The following is an 18,070-nucleotide window of genomic DNA, read 5'->3' as shown; positions in this document are numbered from 1 at the left end:
ACACCTCTGATGCCCACGGGCCACCCGGCAGAGCCTTCTGGTTAAATGTCGCACAAGCGGACAACAGTTCTTCAGTTGCCATCGCCAGAAACAGACTTCTGTGTGGGGATCTGGATCACCCAGCTAACGAAGCACCCACTGCAGCCAAGCTTCAGAAAGCTCAGAAAACGCGTTTTCTCTTTTTCTTCCCATTTTTGCCCGTAACTTGCAAATCTGTTTTTCTCAAATGCAATCGGATTTGAGAGAAGGGGCAATAGGAGTCAGGAGTCCCAGAGTGAAGGGGGGGGGGGGGTCGGTCACTGCTGGGATGACTGGAGAAGAGATTTCCTCACTGGACCGGAACCTTGGAAGAAGAGACTCCCATCTTTTCCAACATGAACAGGTTCTCAGTTTTCAGAGTTTGTGGTGTTTGTTCTTGAGAAGCCAAGAGCACAAGTTCAAGAACAGGAAGCGCGATGGCTTCTTGATCAAATTAAATAGCAAAATGAAAGCACGAACTGCTCCAATTCACTTGGCAAATTAGCAAAACAAATGAATTAAAGTTTTAAGCATAGGGATATAATTAGAAAGTCTTTGGTGGATAAAAATATCTCTGAAGCATGAATTAAATCAGTTGGACGATGTGATTAGTAAGGCTTTATGTGTCAGTCCAAACGCACAGTTGTGACGTGTAAAAAGGAGAGTAAAGAGAGACTGTTTTAGACAGTCTCCAAACGTGGTCCTGCAAGAATAATAAGAATAACAGTAGTGAACCTCTTTGGGGCTTTCGTTATGTGAAGATGCTGCGGCGCACGGCGTAGTGTTCTTGTACTTGTACTGTTCTGCTCTCTCTTTTTAAAAAGATTTTATTTATTTATCTTTAGAGGGGAAGGGAAGGACAGGAGAGAAATATCAATGTGTGGTTGCTTCTTATGTGTTCCCTGCTGGGAACTGGCCTGCAGCCCGGGCATGTGCCCTGACTGGGAATCGAACTTGTGACCCTTCGGTTCGCAGCCTGCACTCAATCCTCTGAACCACACCATACAGGGCTGTTTTGCTCTCTTAAAAAGTAATAAATAAAATCACCATTGTTAACATTTAGACAATGGGAGCCATCACTGACCATGATCATGGACTTCGGGGCACTGACGTCCAACAAAAGACATGCTGAGACAGGGGTCTTTTCTCCTGTTTGCCTCTTCTTCCTCGCACACACACCACGACAGCTCAGTAAAGCCTGCTTCTGCAAAACTCCAAACACATCCAGCCTGGGCTGCAAGAAGCCAATGAGGGCGTGGTCTTCCCTGGCAGCGTTCATTCACTCGAGTGTGGACACGTGGTGATGAGAGACCTGTAGTCCATGACAGGAAGCTCGCCCCATCCGGAGGTAGTGTCAGGAGGTGGGACAACGAAGATGAATGGACAGTGCTCACCACCATAATTTCCTGCTCCGAGCAGCAAGAACCCTGTGGTACGTCATCGCATGTTGGACGCAGCTGCTCCGTGCGGAGTCTCAGACCTGCCCAGGCCCTGACCAGCTGCCCTGAGGGCAGAAGGGGTCAGTAAATGAGCACAACCAGCATAAGGACATTTCTGGTGTGTCAGGGGTCTGCTTTGGTTGAAATCAGGGTCCTCAAACTACAGTGCCAACACCTGTTTTTGTAAATAAAATTGTATTGAGACACAGTCATGCCCAAACATACATGAAGTGCCTTTCATGTTGCAGCTGCAGAGCTGAGTGGTAAAAACAGAGAATATGTGGTTCGCCCTGTGGAAAACACTCACCTGCCTCTCACAGAGACGTCTGCACGGCTCTGGCTCGGACTCACCAATCAGAGGGGACTAATACCGGTGAGGCAACTGCGATGCCCCATGCATCGCCCAACACTTTCCTTCCTGACACACTTAGCACATGTCTTATCTTTCTGAACATCTCCCTCCCCTGCTAGGCTTCAAGTTCCCGGGGGACAGTCAGCAGTGTCTATTTAAAGGACCTGCCCTGGCTGGTGTAGCTCAGTGGATTGAGCGCGGGCCTGCGACTCAGACGATCGCGGTTCGATTCCCAGTCAGGGCACATGCCTGGGTTGCAGGCCAGTTCCCTGCAGGCCAACTCCCAGCAGGGGACGCATGAAAGGCAACCATACATTGATGTTTCTCTCCCTCTCTCCTTCCCTTCCCCTCTAAAGATAAATAAATAAAATCTTTAAAAAAAAAAAAAAGGACCTGTGGTGCCGCCCCTCAAGCACCCAGCACAGGCCCTGCACACCGATAGCGCCCTGTGAACGTCTGCTGGCTGCGTAAGTGATGAATGAGCTCCTTGGATTATCTTTCACGTGGAAACAGAAGCAATGGCTTCCTTCAGGAGGTGCCAGAAAGAGAGCGACAACGTTTCCATGATAGCCTGCCAAGAAAGGGCTCCATATTCCGCAATAAGGAGGGCACCGACCTCAATTACATGGACACCTCCCAGCCTCTGAGGGGTAGGTGTGCCCACCCATGTCTCCTTCCAGAGCATACAGAAATCAGCTCCAACTCTCGGAAGGGGCAGAGGCAGGGTGTGGCTGCAGCAAGCAGTGGGGGTGCCGCTAAAAATGGGCCCCTGGAGCTCCCCTTACTGAGAATGCTCCCCCTCACCTGCATGCGGGAGGCCCCACCCCCAAGTGTGCTCCGTGACCTGTGACTGCACCCGTTCACGGAGGTTCAGGCTTCATCGTCATTCAGGGGAATGATGGTAACAATTTGTCAAAGACAGGAAATGAGGCAGTTTGGTGGCTCACACCTTCTCTCTCAAGTGGAGACACCAGTCTGCAAAAATGACAGGAGCCCGGAGAAGGCCAACTCCACACACTCGAGATACTCATTCGGGGAATCTAGAAACTCATTTCATCTGCAGATGACGCCCATTTTTATTTTCCTTAGCAGGCAATCTGAGCGGAATATAATGAGAAAAAGGAAAAAATTCAAATGACACAATAGTTTTCAAATCCCTAAAATGGCTTCAGGGAGTTGAAAACCCTTGAAGATATGATATTACCACCCGTCAAGAGGGGAGCGGTTTTTCTTCTCTAGATGAAGTTTGCCATGTTTTCGTCCACAGTGCTGAGGAGATGTGAAACCCTGGGCTGCGGTAGTGAATGCAAAAGGACAAGATCCGATTTCACTGTAACCTGCCACTGAGCACAGCAGCACCCAGCCGTGGGAGAGGCGGGCGAGAGCCGAGTTCGAATCCAGCGGAGGCCTGCAGGAAACAGCCCGGAAGGCCGCACCCTCCAGGGAAAGGAAAACACCGCTCACTGCGTTGAGGCATCATCTCCTGGATACAGGCCGCTTTCCAAACACAAACAACACAAACAAAACCACGCTTTGCGCGTCTGCTCCGCGCCTGCCTCTTCCTCTCCTGTTATCTCATGGCGAGCGCAGAGCCATCCAGACCCAGGAAAGTCCTGTCACCAAGTCGGGGAGAGCAGGTGGCGGGCTGCCCTGAGTCTCTGTTCCCGTGAATCAGGAGGTACTGGGGGGTGCCCCCTTCTCTGTCAAAAGAGCCAGTGTTATTTTGAGGGAAACAGGGTATTTGTCACCCACTGAGGCCAAGGACAAAAATGGCTTCACGTTCAGACCTTTGGCCGGGTGTCGCGTCCGTCCATTTTTCTCGGTGTGTAACAGAAAAACATTTTTCTACTAGACAGTCTGACATAAAAATAATATGCAGTGGTTTGAGAAATGATGATACTGCCATTAGACCAATTCCCTCAAATCTTTTCTTGCAAGAATGGAATGTTTAATGTGGAAAGTGGATGCTTAAGTTAGTCGCTCGCCATGCGCCAGCGGTGAAACACAGTGTGCCTACCCACCCGTTAGGGGCACTGCACTCGCTACCGTCTGGCAGCGTGGCTTATGGGTTCGTAGTCTGTGGTCTAGTAATGCCAATTTTAGAAAAACAGCCCGAGAAAACAATTCAGTTAGGAAAAGACCTATTCATTAAACTACTCCTTAGACCCTGCCTTTAAATGACAGAAACTGGAATAGAAAGAACTAAGGAAGCAGTTAAGTAAACACAGGTTACCCACCCAGTGAAATACTATCCCATCATTACGACTTATAATGGCGAAAGCCACGGAGCAGGCAAAGAAATTCACAGTTTGCTGAGTGGAATACAATACACACACAAGCGCAAAATATCCGAAATGTTCTGTTTCGTGCGCAGACAAATTCGTGAGCCCTGCGTCAGTGGGCGCGTCCCCACCTCCCCGTTTCTCTCTGTGGACCTTCCCCAGCCTTCCTCCCGGCCTTCATTGCACCTTCCCCCTTGCTCCTGCCTCCTGCCAGGTAACCCACACACGTCACTTCCTCCCAAACCCAGTTGGATTCTTATCCCTTTCATAAAGTTGTCTCGCCCAGGAGGGACACTGCTACAGATCCCGTACCCTTTATCGTTTCCTTGGTGGTTTTATTTGTTTCATCTTCAAAGATAGAGCGCGAATTCATAGACAGTTAATTTTAGCATTTGCAATAAATCATAATTCCATGATGTTGAATGAATTGATCCACAAATAGAAACATTTCTGAGCAAAGGTTATTTCTTTTTTTGTATCTACACTATTTCCCGTAGTTCAGGGAACAAATTACCCTGACACAGCTCTTCAGCAGAACAGAAGGGTAAATGTACGTGCAGGTATTGTTACCCACGAGTCTGGCTGCTACACCAGCGTGTGTTCTGGTTCCCTGTCCCCTTTCCACTTCCTGCTCCCGTGAAAAGTCAGATAGGTTCTTTTCTAAAAGGGATGGCATCTGTGAAGAGAACTTACCCAGGTCAAACTGTCCAGAAACGTAGCCACAAGTCTGCCGAACTTCCTCGCTATCCCAGCCCAAGGGGTAGAGGGCGCAGCCAGCACCAATCAGCAAGCCTGCAAGGAGAGGAGAGGAGAGGATGTCAGCCGTGCCCCTCTGTGCTCCTGCAGCAGGGGAGCAGGAGGGAAACTGTGCTAATAAAGCACCAGAAGAAAGGAGCATGGTGTCTGTTTTGGAAAGCCATCTGAGTTAGATTCCAAGAATAATTTCAAGTCTGCTTAAAAGGGAAAAGTTAAAATTAGAAAAAACGAAATTAAAAAAAAATTATTTCTTTATTCTTAGAGAGAATGGAAGGGAGAGAGAAAGAGAGGGAGAGAAACATCGACTGGTTGCCTCTTGTATGCCCTGCACCTGGGGACCTAAACCTGCAACCCAGGCATGTGCTGTGACCAAGAACCGAACTGGCAACCTTTTGACTTGTGGGATGACACCCAACCCATCAAACCACATTGTCCAGGACTGAACAGTAATTTATTTATTCTTTAAAAATATATATATATTTTATTGATTATGCTATTACAGTTGTCCCATTTCCCTCCCTTATTCCCCTCTGCCCTGCACACCCCCTCCCACCTGCATTCCCCCTGTTTACTTCACGTCCTGGGTCATACATATAAGTTTGTTGGCTTCTCCATTTCCTATACAATTCTTAACCTCCCCCTGTCTATTTTCTACCTACCATCTATGTCACTTATTCTCTGTACCTGTTTTCCCTCTTTTCCCCCCTCACTTCCCCCCCAATAACCCTCCACGTGATCTCCATTTTTGTGACTCTGTTGCTATTGTAGTTGTTTGCTTAGTTTTTTTTTTTAGGTTCAGTTGTTGATAACTGTGAGTTTGTTGTCATTTTACTGTTCATATTTTTATCTTTTTTTCTTAGATAAGTCCCTTTACCATTTCATATAATAAGGGCTTGGTGATGATGAACTCCTTTAACTTGACCTTATCCGGGAAGCACTTTATCTGCCCTTCCATTCTAAATGAAAGCTTTGCTGGATAGAGCAATCTTGGGTGTGGGTCCTTGCCTTTCATGACTTGGAATACTTCTTTCCAGCCCCTTCTGGCCTGCAAGGTTTCTTTTGAGAAATCAGCTGACAGTCTTATGGGCAATCCTTTGTAGGGAACTGTCTCCTTTTCACTTGCTGATTTAAAAATTCTCTCCTTATCTTTCATCTTGGGTGATGTAATTATGATGTGCCTTGGTGTGTGCTTCCTTGGTTCCAACTTCTTTGGGACTCTCTGAGCTTCCTGGACTTCCTGGAAGTCTATTTCCTTTGCCAGATTGGGGACGTTCTTCTTCATTATTTGTTAAATAAGTTTTCAATTTCTTGTTCTTTCTCTTCTAACTTCTGACACCCCTATAATTCGGATGTTGGAACATTTAAAGTTGTCCTGGAGGTTTCTAAGCCTCTCCTGATTTTTTCTGAATTCCTCTGTCTTCATTCTGTTCTGGTTGAATGTTTATTTCTTCCTTCTGGTCCAAACTGTTGAAACTGTTGATTTGAGTCCCAGTTTCCTTCCCATCACTGTTGGTTCCCTGTGCATTTTCCTTTATTTCACTTAGGATAGCCTTCACTTTTTCCTCTATTTTGTGACCACACTCAAACATTTCCGTGCGTATCCTGATGACCAGTGCTTTAAACTGCACATCTGATAGGTTGGCTATCTCTTTGTCGGTTAGTTGTATTTTTTCCTGGAGCTTTCATCTGTTCTTTCATTGGGGCCATTTTTTTCCTGTCTCGGCGCACCTGTAAGGGGCAGAACCTTAGGTGTCTGCCAGGGCGGGGCAACCCCCATTGCTGTGTTGTGACGCTGTATGTGGGGGAGGGTCTGAGAGGGAACAGTACCACTTGCTCCACTCTCTGCTGGTTTTCAGTCACTTGCCTGGCTTCTCACAAGCAAACTGGGCCCTTCTGGTGCTGATTCCCGGGTGGGTGGCTTGTGTCCATTCTAGGACCCCGTGGGTCTCTCCAATGAACTCTCCTGAGAGGCAGGGAGTTTCTCCTGCTGCTGCCTCAACCCCCACAGGTGTTTTCAGTCAGAGGTTTGAGGCTTTATTTACCTGCTGCGTCCCTCGGTTGTGGGTCTGTCTCACTCCCTAGTTGTTGCTCCCGGTTTATCCACACACGGATGTGGGAGTCCCAGTCCTCCAGCCACCACCTCGCTGGGTCCTCTCCATCCAGCTGCCCATTGCTGCCACACTGCCAGTCTGGGTGAGTGTTTTCTCTTGACCTCCTTGGTTGTTGTACTTCCATACAGTTTGGTTTTCTTCCAACTGGGAGACAACAAAGTGGTTGTCTTTCGTGTTTAAATCTGTTGTTATCTTTCTTTTGGTTGCCTGAAGAGGCACAGTGTGTCTTCCTCCGCCTCCATCTTGGTTGGAAGTTGACGAGTGATTTAGAAAGCAGTAATGGGAGGTTTCTCGGACTAAACAAATGCCCCAGTGACTGGTTCCTTAGGCTGCCCCCACCTCCACCCCCGTGACAGAATTTATGAGGCATTCTGATGACAACAAGCTAGTGTTATCCACCACCAAGTAAAGAGATAATTAATGAGAATGTGAATGTTTGTGTAAACTGAATTCCATGAATGTTTAATGAATAATATGGCATCGTTTCCATGATACTCACTTCTTGAATTAATAAGGAACACCAGTTTTTGAGATCGCAAGAGCAACTTTTTTAATGCAGAAAGACAGCCAGGCCAGGAAATGCTCAAGTGCAAAACAAAGGAAAACGCCAACACTGAAACCATGGTTTTCTCTTTATCTGATAGGCAAACAAATGATAAACAGTCTCTTTTGCTAATGTTCTTTTCAAAATGGCAGAAAAATATATGTCACAAACTCATGAAAGCACCTGCTGTGGCCTAATAGGATGCTGGGCCCTTTGGGAAGGTCAACAGAGGGGAATTTGTAGATCCCTGCGGTGAGTAAGTGGGCTTGAGGCTGTCCAGGGGGCAGACGCTTGTCAGTCAGGGTGCAATTGTGGAAATGTAGGTTCAACCATAGAAATCAGGAGCAATTTTATACCTGGAAAACTCATGTAACATGCATGAAATAAAAAAATACCTGTTGTAAACATGCTCACATTAAACTAAGTGTCCCGTGGAGGACAGCGGCCTTAACTGGGTTTTTACGTAACTGGATTTTTATAGGGAGATTTACGTAGTCTTCGCTGTGCTGTCTGGTAGTGGGCGCTAGGAGCAGAGAGGATGCGGGTTCCGGAGGTCTGAGAGACGTTTCTGGGAGAGAGGTGTATGTTGCAAATTGACCAGGCGAATTGGCTGTCTCAGTTATTAGGTTCTGTGGGCAAACGTCAGGGGTCTCCCCAGCTCCCTTGCTGCTGCTGTGTGTTCAAGTGAAATCAAATCACAGAAGGAATTCAGCCAAATACACAACAGACGTTTGCTAGCAAGCTGGCATGAAAAGTGGTCAAAAAACCAATTCTGTTAGCTGAGTGAGACTCCCCACCACCTAACTCCATCACACAGGGATGTCCCACCTTCTGGCATCTCTGAGTCACACTGGAAGAAGAAGAGTCGTCTTGGACCACACACTGAATACAGTGTGATATGTAATCACAGAAACATCTCATAATGTTTTAAGTAAGTTTACAGTTTTGTATTGGGCTGCATTCATAGCCATCCTGGGCTGCATGCGGCCCACAGGCCACGGGCTGAATACCCCGGATTCTAACAAGCACCTCTGACACACGATAAATACAATAAATATTCAGACAGCAGGATCAGGGACACTGCGGGGCAGACCAGGCAATAAATCCCATTCAATGGAGTGGGAGAGAGAGCAGGACCAGAGAGAGCTCTAGACCTGCAGGGCCCAATGCAGTCAGTAACCACAAGCTACGTGTAGGCATTTAAGTTTAAATTCAAATGAATTAAAATTAAGTGAACTAAAAATTCGATTCTTCAATTGCTGTAGCCACATTTTCAAGTGCTTCATAGCCACATGGTGCTAGTGGCTATCATGCTGGGTACACAAATATAAATCATTTCCATAATTGGGTAAAGTGCTATTGGAGAGGGCTGTTCTCCGCCTAACACCGCGCTTCAGAAGGACCCCGGGCTGGCCGGGGTCTCATGCCCTGGGCTGATGCTGCGTGCTCACAATCAAAGTCATCCCTACTCGGTTGGATTCCCCCTTCTGGGTGGAGCCAGAGGCCAGGAAACTGCGTTTCCAAAATTCTCCTCCTAACAGGAATTCTGGTTCAGTTCTGTCACTGAGAGGCCCTCCACTCTCGGGATTTCGCAGGTAAACGGGAGGGATGAGCCCTGGGCAGCTGCAGCCTGGAGCTTGCCTTTCGGCAAACAGGGGGCGTGATTTTGCCAGGGGCTCCCTGGCGTACCCTCGGCATCACCCACAAAGGCATATCATCAACGTAGATTCTTTCAGTCCTGCACTGGCTCAATTCCTGCACTGGTCTCTGAACTTCCCCAGACCTTCTAACAGGTCTTTGAAACTGGGTATCTCCAGGCTACATCCCTTCCTACTTGAAATATCCCAAGCGGTTCCTTCAACGGGCCAAACCCTGGCTGGTCCTTGTCCCAGCACAGGGGCTGACACGTATCTATCGCCACTACTCTGTGAGCTGAACATTATCCATTTTCTCCCCTAACACTGGCCTCTAATATGCCTTACACCAACGACTAAACCCTGGGGTGAAGTGTGGATAGTACCTCAGAAAGCTTTGCATCAACGACCTCCATGGCCGTGATCTCCGGCTGGGGAACTTCTGCTCCTCCTCCTGTCCTGGAATGTGGATTTCAGAAGAGCTACTTCCAATGTTAACTGACTTTACCTTGGGGCCGGCTAGCATTTTATCAGTTGCACCCAAGAATGAAAATTGTGAAGTGAGAGACACACATAAATATGAAAACCCTTTTTTTAGTGGAAAGAATCTGCCCCTGTTCAGTTTGAGCACCGTTAACTCTTGGCCAATGTTGTAGAGATCCACGTTTGATGGACGTGTAGTCTGAATCCCCCTGAACTGGATACCAATTAGATACCACACTCATAAATAAAAGACATGGCTGCATACTAAATCTGACAAGGTCAGGGAAGGCCCACATGATGGGCCTTATAAACCTACAGACAGAAAGTAACCACACAGGGTCTGAATGTAAAAATTCCTAACAAACAGCCCTGACTAGTGTAGCTCAATGGACTGAGTGCAGGCTGCGAACCAAAGGGTCATGGGTTCGAATCCCAGTCAGGGCACATGCTTGGGTTGCAGGCCAGATCCCTAGTAGGGGGACCATGAGTGCAACCACTCATTGATGTTTCTCTCCCTCTACTTTTCCCTCCCTTCCCCTCTCTCTAAAAATAACTAAATAAAAATCTTAAAAAAAAATTCCTAGCTCACAGCAAGTCATGGAGGGGAGTCATGTGATAGGCCTGCAGCTCCCTTCACAAAGGTTGATCTTTACCTCTGAAACTGCCAGTTGTCTCCGTACATCTAAGATGACACGCCTTCAAAAGGTCAGAGTCATTTTCCTTTCCAGCCCCCCCCCCGAAGGCACGGCCACCAGCGAGAGGCCACATTGTCACCTTGTTCCCTGCATTCGCCTCCGTGTGCTGTGACTGTCCCCTGTCCTGCACCCACCAATGAAGAGCAGCACGTGCTTCTCCATTTTGCTCCTGGTCCAGCCCCAGAGGTTCCCCCGCTTCGATTTTCCCAGCCCCTTAATCTACCCCCAGTGGGTTTCATGTGCCCTCCTTACGTCTCCTCCTTGGGTTCTAATGGATAAAATCAGCTGCAAAGCCGCCCTCCTCCTGAGCGTTTCTTCAATCTGTTGAGCGTTTGCTTCCTGGCAGTTGTCATTAGTTTCGCTCAGATAAACTCTCCTAAGACTTTCTCTCAGGCTGGAAGTTCTCTTGCACAACCGTCTCTTATACATTGAAATAGGGCGCACAGAATGTTCTGGAGTCTAAATTGGTTGCCCAAATGATATCTTAATCACACAGTAAGTTTCAATAACTCTGGTTGATGAATTTGCCCCTGGGAAGTAAATGGCTTTATTAGAATCTTCTGGCTCACAAGTTTTTTAATGTCACTTATGTGGATTTTCTTTATTAGATTTGTCAACTTTGTGGATACCACAGGAACTTAATTATGGGGCATTTTAACCAAATTCCTGTGTCACTGCCAAAAAAGACATCATGAAAAAAAATCACGTTGTCAGCTTTTTGGAAATTGTGTGCATAGGAGTGGAGGTGAGACAAGAAGCCGTGAGGCTGGAAAACAACCTGAGGAAGGTGGGAAGGGGGGTGGGTGGTTGATGGTAGGAGATCATTTGCAGCTACAGGCTCATTTGCAATTCAGAAGCAACTTATTTTTTTGCAATTCTAAACACTTTGTAACTTTCAAGGGGTCATGAATAAATCGCAAAATTAGTGTAAATAGAACAGTCTTTAGTTTTCACCCAGTACCTAGCTGAAATCAGCTATTGGGAGCAAGAAACCATGGGGAAGATCGTTGTGTGGGAGGTGTCAGGAATTCAGAGAGATGCTGCCACCTAAAAGGGATAAAATAACCATCCAACAAGTGACTTCACAATTCTTTAATTAAAAAAAATGATTGTCACATTGACCATTACGCAATTTCAACCTGAGCACCCCAGGGTTTGGGCCTTGCCCTGGACAAGACAATTAAAATATTTGAAGAGCCAGGGCAGTGAATCAGCCTCCTAGGAGGAGCAAGTGTTGACAGAGAAGGCACCAAGTGCAAAGAGGTGGCGCTTGGGGGCTGGGCAGGGGCGCTGTGCTGTAAAAGATGCCTGCCTTAGGCTCCACGTGGGCTCCTGGGCCCAAATCTGGGCTGAGTCCACTTTGCCGGCCCATAAACCACCCACGGGAGAGCGTCCCTGTTTGAAGCTGCATTGCCTGTGCACAGTGCTGGGCATATCTGCCCTGACACTGATTCTGTCTCAGATTTGAGTGAGGTCTGACGTTCGTCAAGAGCTCAGAGGTCCAAGAAAGAACTCGATGCTGGGAGTTTTCCCTTCGGTAAAACACTTTCTATTCACAGTCTGTACTTAAACGCCGAGCCAGCAGCACATTAACATAACAATTGGGTTCCTGCCAAAAGGCAGACAGACCTCTGCTCACCCAAGGCCAATTTCTCTGCGAGAGCAGTGAGAATACAGTCCTCACATTTAGCTCGAAAAGCCTTATTTTTTTCCAGGCCACTCTGCAAAGTTTTTATGTGATCTCACTTTTTTTTCCCCCCTCCATGACTATTTCTCCATTCTTTTTCCACAGTTGGGTTTTTTTTTTAATAGTGTGATTTTTTCCACCTATTGCCCTTTTGGTGATCAAACCAGCTTTTCCCATGAATGCATCTTTTATGTTTTTTTGTGGATACTTTTATCCTTCCTACAGCTCCTTTATCTTCTTTTCAGTGGCAAGCAACGAGGGAAATTGTTTTCTTTACTTTTCCCATGAAAGCTGCTCAGTCTTGCAGCCTGTTATCTGGACTTCCCTTTGGAAGACTCTGGCACTTTTCCAGTTTCAAGTCTCCATATGCTAATTCCCGTACATGATATCAGTCTCCTTTCAGACCCAGATAATGGTCCCTTTACCAAATGTAACAACAAAATAAATCCACTGGTGGGGAGTGAACAAGAGCGCAAGGGTCAGTATTTAACTCTTCAGACCTTCTAAGCACAGTAAGGGGGAAGCTACGTAAGCATTCTCTAAGGAAGAGGCTTAGTGAGGCTGTCTCTCTCATAAACCACACCCCCTTTCAAAGTGCTTTCTGGAAACCGAAGTGCAGAGGATGCAATAGGCATGTCCAAGGACACAAAGCCCAGTTCAAGCCCAGAGCTCTTGGGTCCTACCTGGTCCAGGTCACCTCTCTACCCGCTGTATTCCCAGTGAGTGGATGAGTTCACCCCGATGTCTCATGCTTACCCCCCACAATCCGGGTTCAGCCACAGATAGGTGGGACCAGATTGTCAGCATCTTTGACTAAGTGGCATTTTCGCCTGCAGGGGAGAGGGGCGCTGATCCTAGGCCGGCACACATCCGGTTGGGGCCACGCCACGGCCATCCTGTTTGATAACTCCCACATCCTGGCCTGTCCCGCAGGCGTTTCAGAATGGGGATCCCTGGCTCACAGTTCACAGGATGCAAATGATCCCGAGTGCTTTATTTGCAGTGGAATTCGCAAGACCCAACAGCCCTCCGTTTTCTTGCCCTTCTCTTTTTGGAATCAAGGTGTCCTCAACTCAGACACCATGGTCATGGCATTGCCCCCTCCACAGTGGTCAACAAGAAGCTGTCCATACTGAGACCTCCTAGGAACGAGCCTTCTTAGTCCCATGAGACAACGGTACCCAGTCAAAAGAGTGGTCGTCAGTGCATTCTTCCGGGCGATTTATGACCAAAACGGGAACTGTGGATGGAAGAAAGGGTTCTGTGGAAAGTAACCCCGTAGAGTGCTCAGATTAGAAATTCCTCACAGGGCAGGTCGTGGGGGTAGCAGCCCCTTGGGAATACGACTTCACTGAAAAGGTTTATCTTTGCCTTAAGCAAGCCCTGTTGACACCCGGGTCCTGTGCATCACCGTTAATGTACCTTTGAAACGCCTCTTTTCAGAAACCCCTCTTTCTTAGATGTAACCTCCTTAAAAAGAGCAAATAATTTTAACTATCTTACAGTGCAATCCCTCCTCCCACCTGCATGCCATCTCATGTCCCCTCTTTAACTGCAAATGAATACAAGGAATTGCAAAACTGTTATTCCGTGGAGCATTTGAGATCTTGCTCCTTGGCAAATGTCATGAGTTGGGCTGAAATAAAGCCTTGTAAAAATTCTCCACGTGTTTGGACATTTCTTACGTGGACAGAATGAAGCACTGACATGCTATAATCTTGGTGAACTGTGAAAACATGACACTAATAAAGAAAACCAGTAACAACAAGCCACAGACTATACGATCCACTTACACGAAACCCATAACCAGAGAGAGCAGATGCGTGGTTGCCAGGACTGGAGGGAGAGGCGGCAGGAGGAAGGCGGAGGGGGTGGGGGGTGGGGGGTGGGCGGAGGAGGGGTGTTGGCTAAGGTGGGGGTGGGGTTCTTTCTGGGGGGGGGAGAAAAATACTCTGAAATCCTGGAGATGGTCACACGGCTCTGTGAATGTGCGACAACCATTGAATTGTCCATGCTAAACAGGTGGGATTTTTTATGGTCTCTAAATATATCTCAATAAAGCTGTTTCTAAAAATGTGAGGGGAAGAAGTGACTTATCTTTCTCTTTATTTCCCTGGTTCTTAATTACTTCAATCAGGGCCCCACGACAACACTAAAGTAAAATGCCAGGCGTGTTTTTTAAAAGTAGTAACACCCACAAGTGATGAGAGGACCGGTTGGTGACTGTCCCCACAGGGACATCAAGGAGGCCTCTGTGTAGCCTGTGCCTGCCTCAGGGCACCACTCGAGGCCTCTGGCCTCAGGTAAAGGAATTTTAAATGCTTTTGAATATGTAACACAGAGAGTGTTAAGTGAGTATCCTGTATTGTAAAGAAAACAAGGCTGTCACTGAAAAAAGTGATATGGAACTTTTTCATTAAGGTCTAGATAATCTCTTTTTTTCCAATTAAAAAGATTATTTTTAGAGAGAGGGGAGGGGAGGGAGAAAGAGAGGGAGAGAAGCACTGATGTGAGACAAACGCCGACCTTTCGTATCCACCGCCCCCCTCCCCAGGACGAAACCTGCTCCCCAGGCGTGAGCCCGACAGGGAATCAAACCGCCTGCCTTCCAGTGGGTGGGACTAGGCCCAACCAATGGAGCCCCACCGGCCTGGCCGGGGTCTGGATAGTCTGACGCCAGGTATTAATTACTTGTACCCCGTTTCCACACCAAAACGTTGGAGCCTGAAGGTGTCTGGATTGTTTGTCCTGCACACGGCCATCACAGAGGCCAGACTTAAATCTGGGTCGTTAAGGCGGAGTTCAATGCCGCGGTGAGAACAAACACTGCCCACACACTCCTCAAATACAGCTTCAGGGAATGATTCAGAGCGTGGCCAGGAAGCATGGCCACGTGCCCCTCCGGCTTCGGAGTCCTGGGCAGCTTTCTCGTCTTCCTCTTGGGCACGCGTTCTCAGTAATAAAATAGGGATAAAATCCACATCATATAGTTGCTGCCAGGATTACATATGTGTGCACATATGTGTATAAAAATATAAACACACACACATAATTATATACAGCTTATATTATTTGAATATGACATTTGCATATTATGTATGAGCATACATATTTTTTACTAGACTATATAAGACATTTGTAACAGGGTTCTACTAACTTTCTGGCTAAGGGTATACATTGTTTTCATGACTTATAGACTCATGAAGCACCTTTTCCACCACTAAAAATTGAGAGCACCTGGACGTATAAAATCATTGATGGGTGCTATCAGTGAGGTAGTATTTAATGAGGGCAATTAGTAATGAAGCCAATGAGGTGCTTCGTGAGGTATCAGATGAGGCCAACATACTTAAAACAGACATTTCTTTGAAGATATATATTTTTTCCTTCGTACACCTTCAGGGACACCAAGAAAGAAACACTTCATCCCATTTTCCTCAGGTCTTTTAAAAATATTATCAATTCCATTACAAAGGAGTAAAGCCATCTGGAAGAGCTGACAAACAATTTGGAAGCAATCTCTTCCAAGACAGCTGTAATGATTTTCTTTCCTGTTAGCGACGTCAGGGGTAACGGAAACTTCCTCACTTTTCCAGCTGTCATATACAAGTCAATCCCAAACAAGTCTTGGAAGTATTCAAGAATTTGTGTCCAGTCAGTCCAATGTATATTCATTTTAATGCAACTTTTGAAATACCATAGTCTCCCCATTTTTTAAATAATATATAAACTACTTTAAAATATACCTGGAGACAGGGTTACAAAGTATTTCACAATGAAAAAAATCTGAGGATTGCAAACACTAACATAGGCGATCACAGTGAAATCACTCGGCTCTTTTTCAAATAGATGCATTACCCTGAGAGGCATGTTAAGCATCTTATGTAGCAGAACTAGCAGAAGGTAGCATCAGGAATTCTAAGTGGAGGTAGTTATCCCGGGTGGAGGGAAGGCCTGGAGATGGGCAGGGGCAAGTTTGGGGGAAATGAAACTAGACTCAGTTGAGAATCAAGGGGGCAAAGGAGAGTAATGGCCAAGTGGTTGAGAAAGGGCCAGTGACCTTTGCAGAAGGTCATTCATCCTGGGCCAAGGAAGTTGGCCTTTACTTAACGGGCAAAGGGATCACTAAGTTGCAGTTTGCGAACTCAGTTCCCGAACATCAGAGCTGAAGGCAACCTTCCAGATGGTACAATTGAGTGTTTCTCAAACGTGGCCATCACGGTACTCCTGAAGGCCAGCAGGAGCGGGCCTCAGGCCACATGCAGTCAGGGGTCCCGCCTGACTTGCGTCCGTCCAACTCCACAGTGGGAGGGCTGGTTCCTATCTGAGAAATTACTGTGGAATTTTCCCAATGTATTTCGCAGAGAGCAATGGGGAGCTGAAGTGAAACTGATCCTCGGGGCTTGTCCTGTGGTTCCACACACACCTAGCACACCACCCGCTTCCCTCCTGGTGCGTGTGGAGACCTGTGGGCAAAGAATGAACCTACAGATCTAGCCTCAGCTCCGCAAGGGTAAGGGGCGTGCTCAAGGGGACGTACAGGAGTCAGGAATGAAAGAGTCCCTCTTCACAGAGCTTTTTCTGCAAAACCGAGTTGTCACACAGAAAAGGAAGGATCTGACTGGCACGGATGGAGCATATCGCACTCCGAAGGGCCCAGGGGCCATCCTGTGCTACCCTGTGTGGAGACCCAGGTCCCCCAGCGTGCCTCCCCCCTGTTGTGGACACCACCACCCCCTCCCCCGGTCCCACCATGCTGCCCTCTCCCCACCACATGCTAACACAGAGCAGCCTGGGCAGTGTGAAGGCTTCCTCCAGGGCAAGAATATTTCTAGCTTGTTTGCAGAGAGAGAGAACAGAGCCTGAGAGAAATGCCCCCTCCCCCTAAGCCATGGCTGTTGAACATTATTTGTCCTGCCCTGGGCTTCAGGGGAGACGGAAAAGACTGCAACACAGTGTCCGCCTCCCTCTGGCTGCTGGTTCTGGCAATTGCATTACCGCCAGGCAGGCTGAGACAAAACAATTTTCTAAAAAACATGGATCAGCGGAGACCACGGAAAGCCTCCTTTTATGGAGTTCAAGTTCAGACTTTCCCCTCGGGCTGTCCTGTGTGTTCTTTCCCAAACCCTGCTCCTGCAACAGCCTTCTAGCCATCGGAAAGTACAGTGATTTCTCCCTGCCAGAGACCCCAGCCTCCCAAGGACCAGTGCGCAAATCTGCCTTCTCTCCAGGAGCCTGGGCCCCTGGTCCCCAGCGCTCCCTCCTTCCGGCCAGGATTCGTAGAGTCCCTGAGTTTCTGTCAGGAAGGGACTGGTTCTGTGGGTGGATCTGGTGATGCTGAGCGGGAGCGATGGTGGTGAATTGGTCTGCGTCAGTGTTTCCAAGGATTAGTTTCTACTTCCCCAGTTTTCATGGAAGGACATAGTGAGACTGTACGGGGTGCACTGTCCCCCAGGATTCCTTAGGGGCGTTCACGCGCTGGGGCAGAGAGACTCAGTCTTTCACCCACAGGAAAGCTTTCCCCCGGCTGTGGCCGCTGGAGGGGGTTCGCTTTCCGTAGAATTCTATTTCCTGTACGTTAAAACCAATGAACACAGGGAAGGCGTCTGCTTTCAAACGAGCTCCATAAACAGGCATTTTCAGAATGGATGCTCCTGAAAGCTGCCAGCTATGGAGACATAGGATTGGACTTGAGAAGGGCACCGAACGGAACATGCAGTTCCACAGCGTCTGCTGGGCCCCTCGGAGCCTGGCAGGGTGGGATGCGGAGACCCCCTCGGCACCTAAACGGCGCAAACACAGGTGGAGAGGGGCGAGGAGACCCCCGGCATGGAGAAGCCCAGGCTCCGCTGCTGTTTCCACCAGGGCTGCTCGCCCCACTCGGCTCCTGGTCGCCCACGTGGTATTTTATAAGAGGAAAAGTTTCGGCTCCTCAATGTCTTGAAAACCACCCTGACCTGGTATTCAGATCAACTTGCCCCTCTCTCTCCCAAACAGATGCGCTGAAGTCCTAACCTCTGGGGCCTGGGGATGTGTCCTTATTTGGAAACAGGGCAGTTGCTGATGTAA

General features: G+C 47.8%; 1 protein-coding gene across 1 annotated transcript in view; it reads right to left on the bottom strand.

The window, feature by feature from the left end:
• The window catches only part of LHFPL6 (LHFPL tetraspan subfamily member 6), a 144,639-nt gene that overhangs the window by 10,287 nt on the left and 116,282 nt on the right, over positions 1–18,070 (bottom strand). Inside the window, exon 3 of the mRNA XM_037057609.1 lies at positions 4,785–4,883. Coding sequence (XP_036913504.1) covers positions 4,785–4,883 — 99 coding nt within the window. The remainder of the gene's footprint in view (positions 1–4,784; positions 4,884–18,070) is intronic.

Source organism: Sturnira hondurensis, unplaced genomic scaffold (genome assembly GCF_014824575.4).
Source record: "Sturnira hondurensis isolate 20B ecotype Veracruz unplaced genomic scaffold, ASM1482457v3 Scaffold0009719, whole genome shotgun sequence".
In the NCBI taxonomy this organism is placed as follows: domain Eukaryota; kingdom Metazoa; phylum Chordata; class Mammalia; order Chiroptera; family Phyllostomidae; genus Sturnira; species Sturnira hondurensis.
The sequence above is the reverse complement of the archived record's forward strand: the minus strand, read 5'-3'. Positions and strand labels throughout refer to the sequence as shown.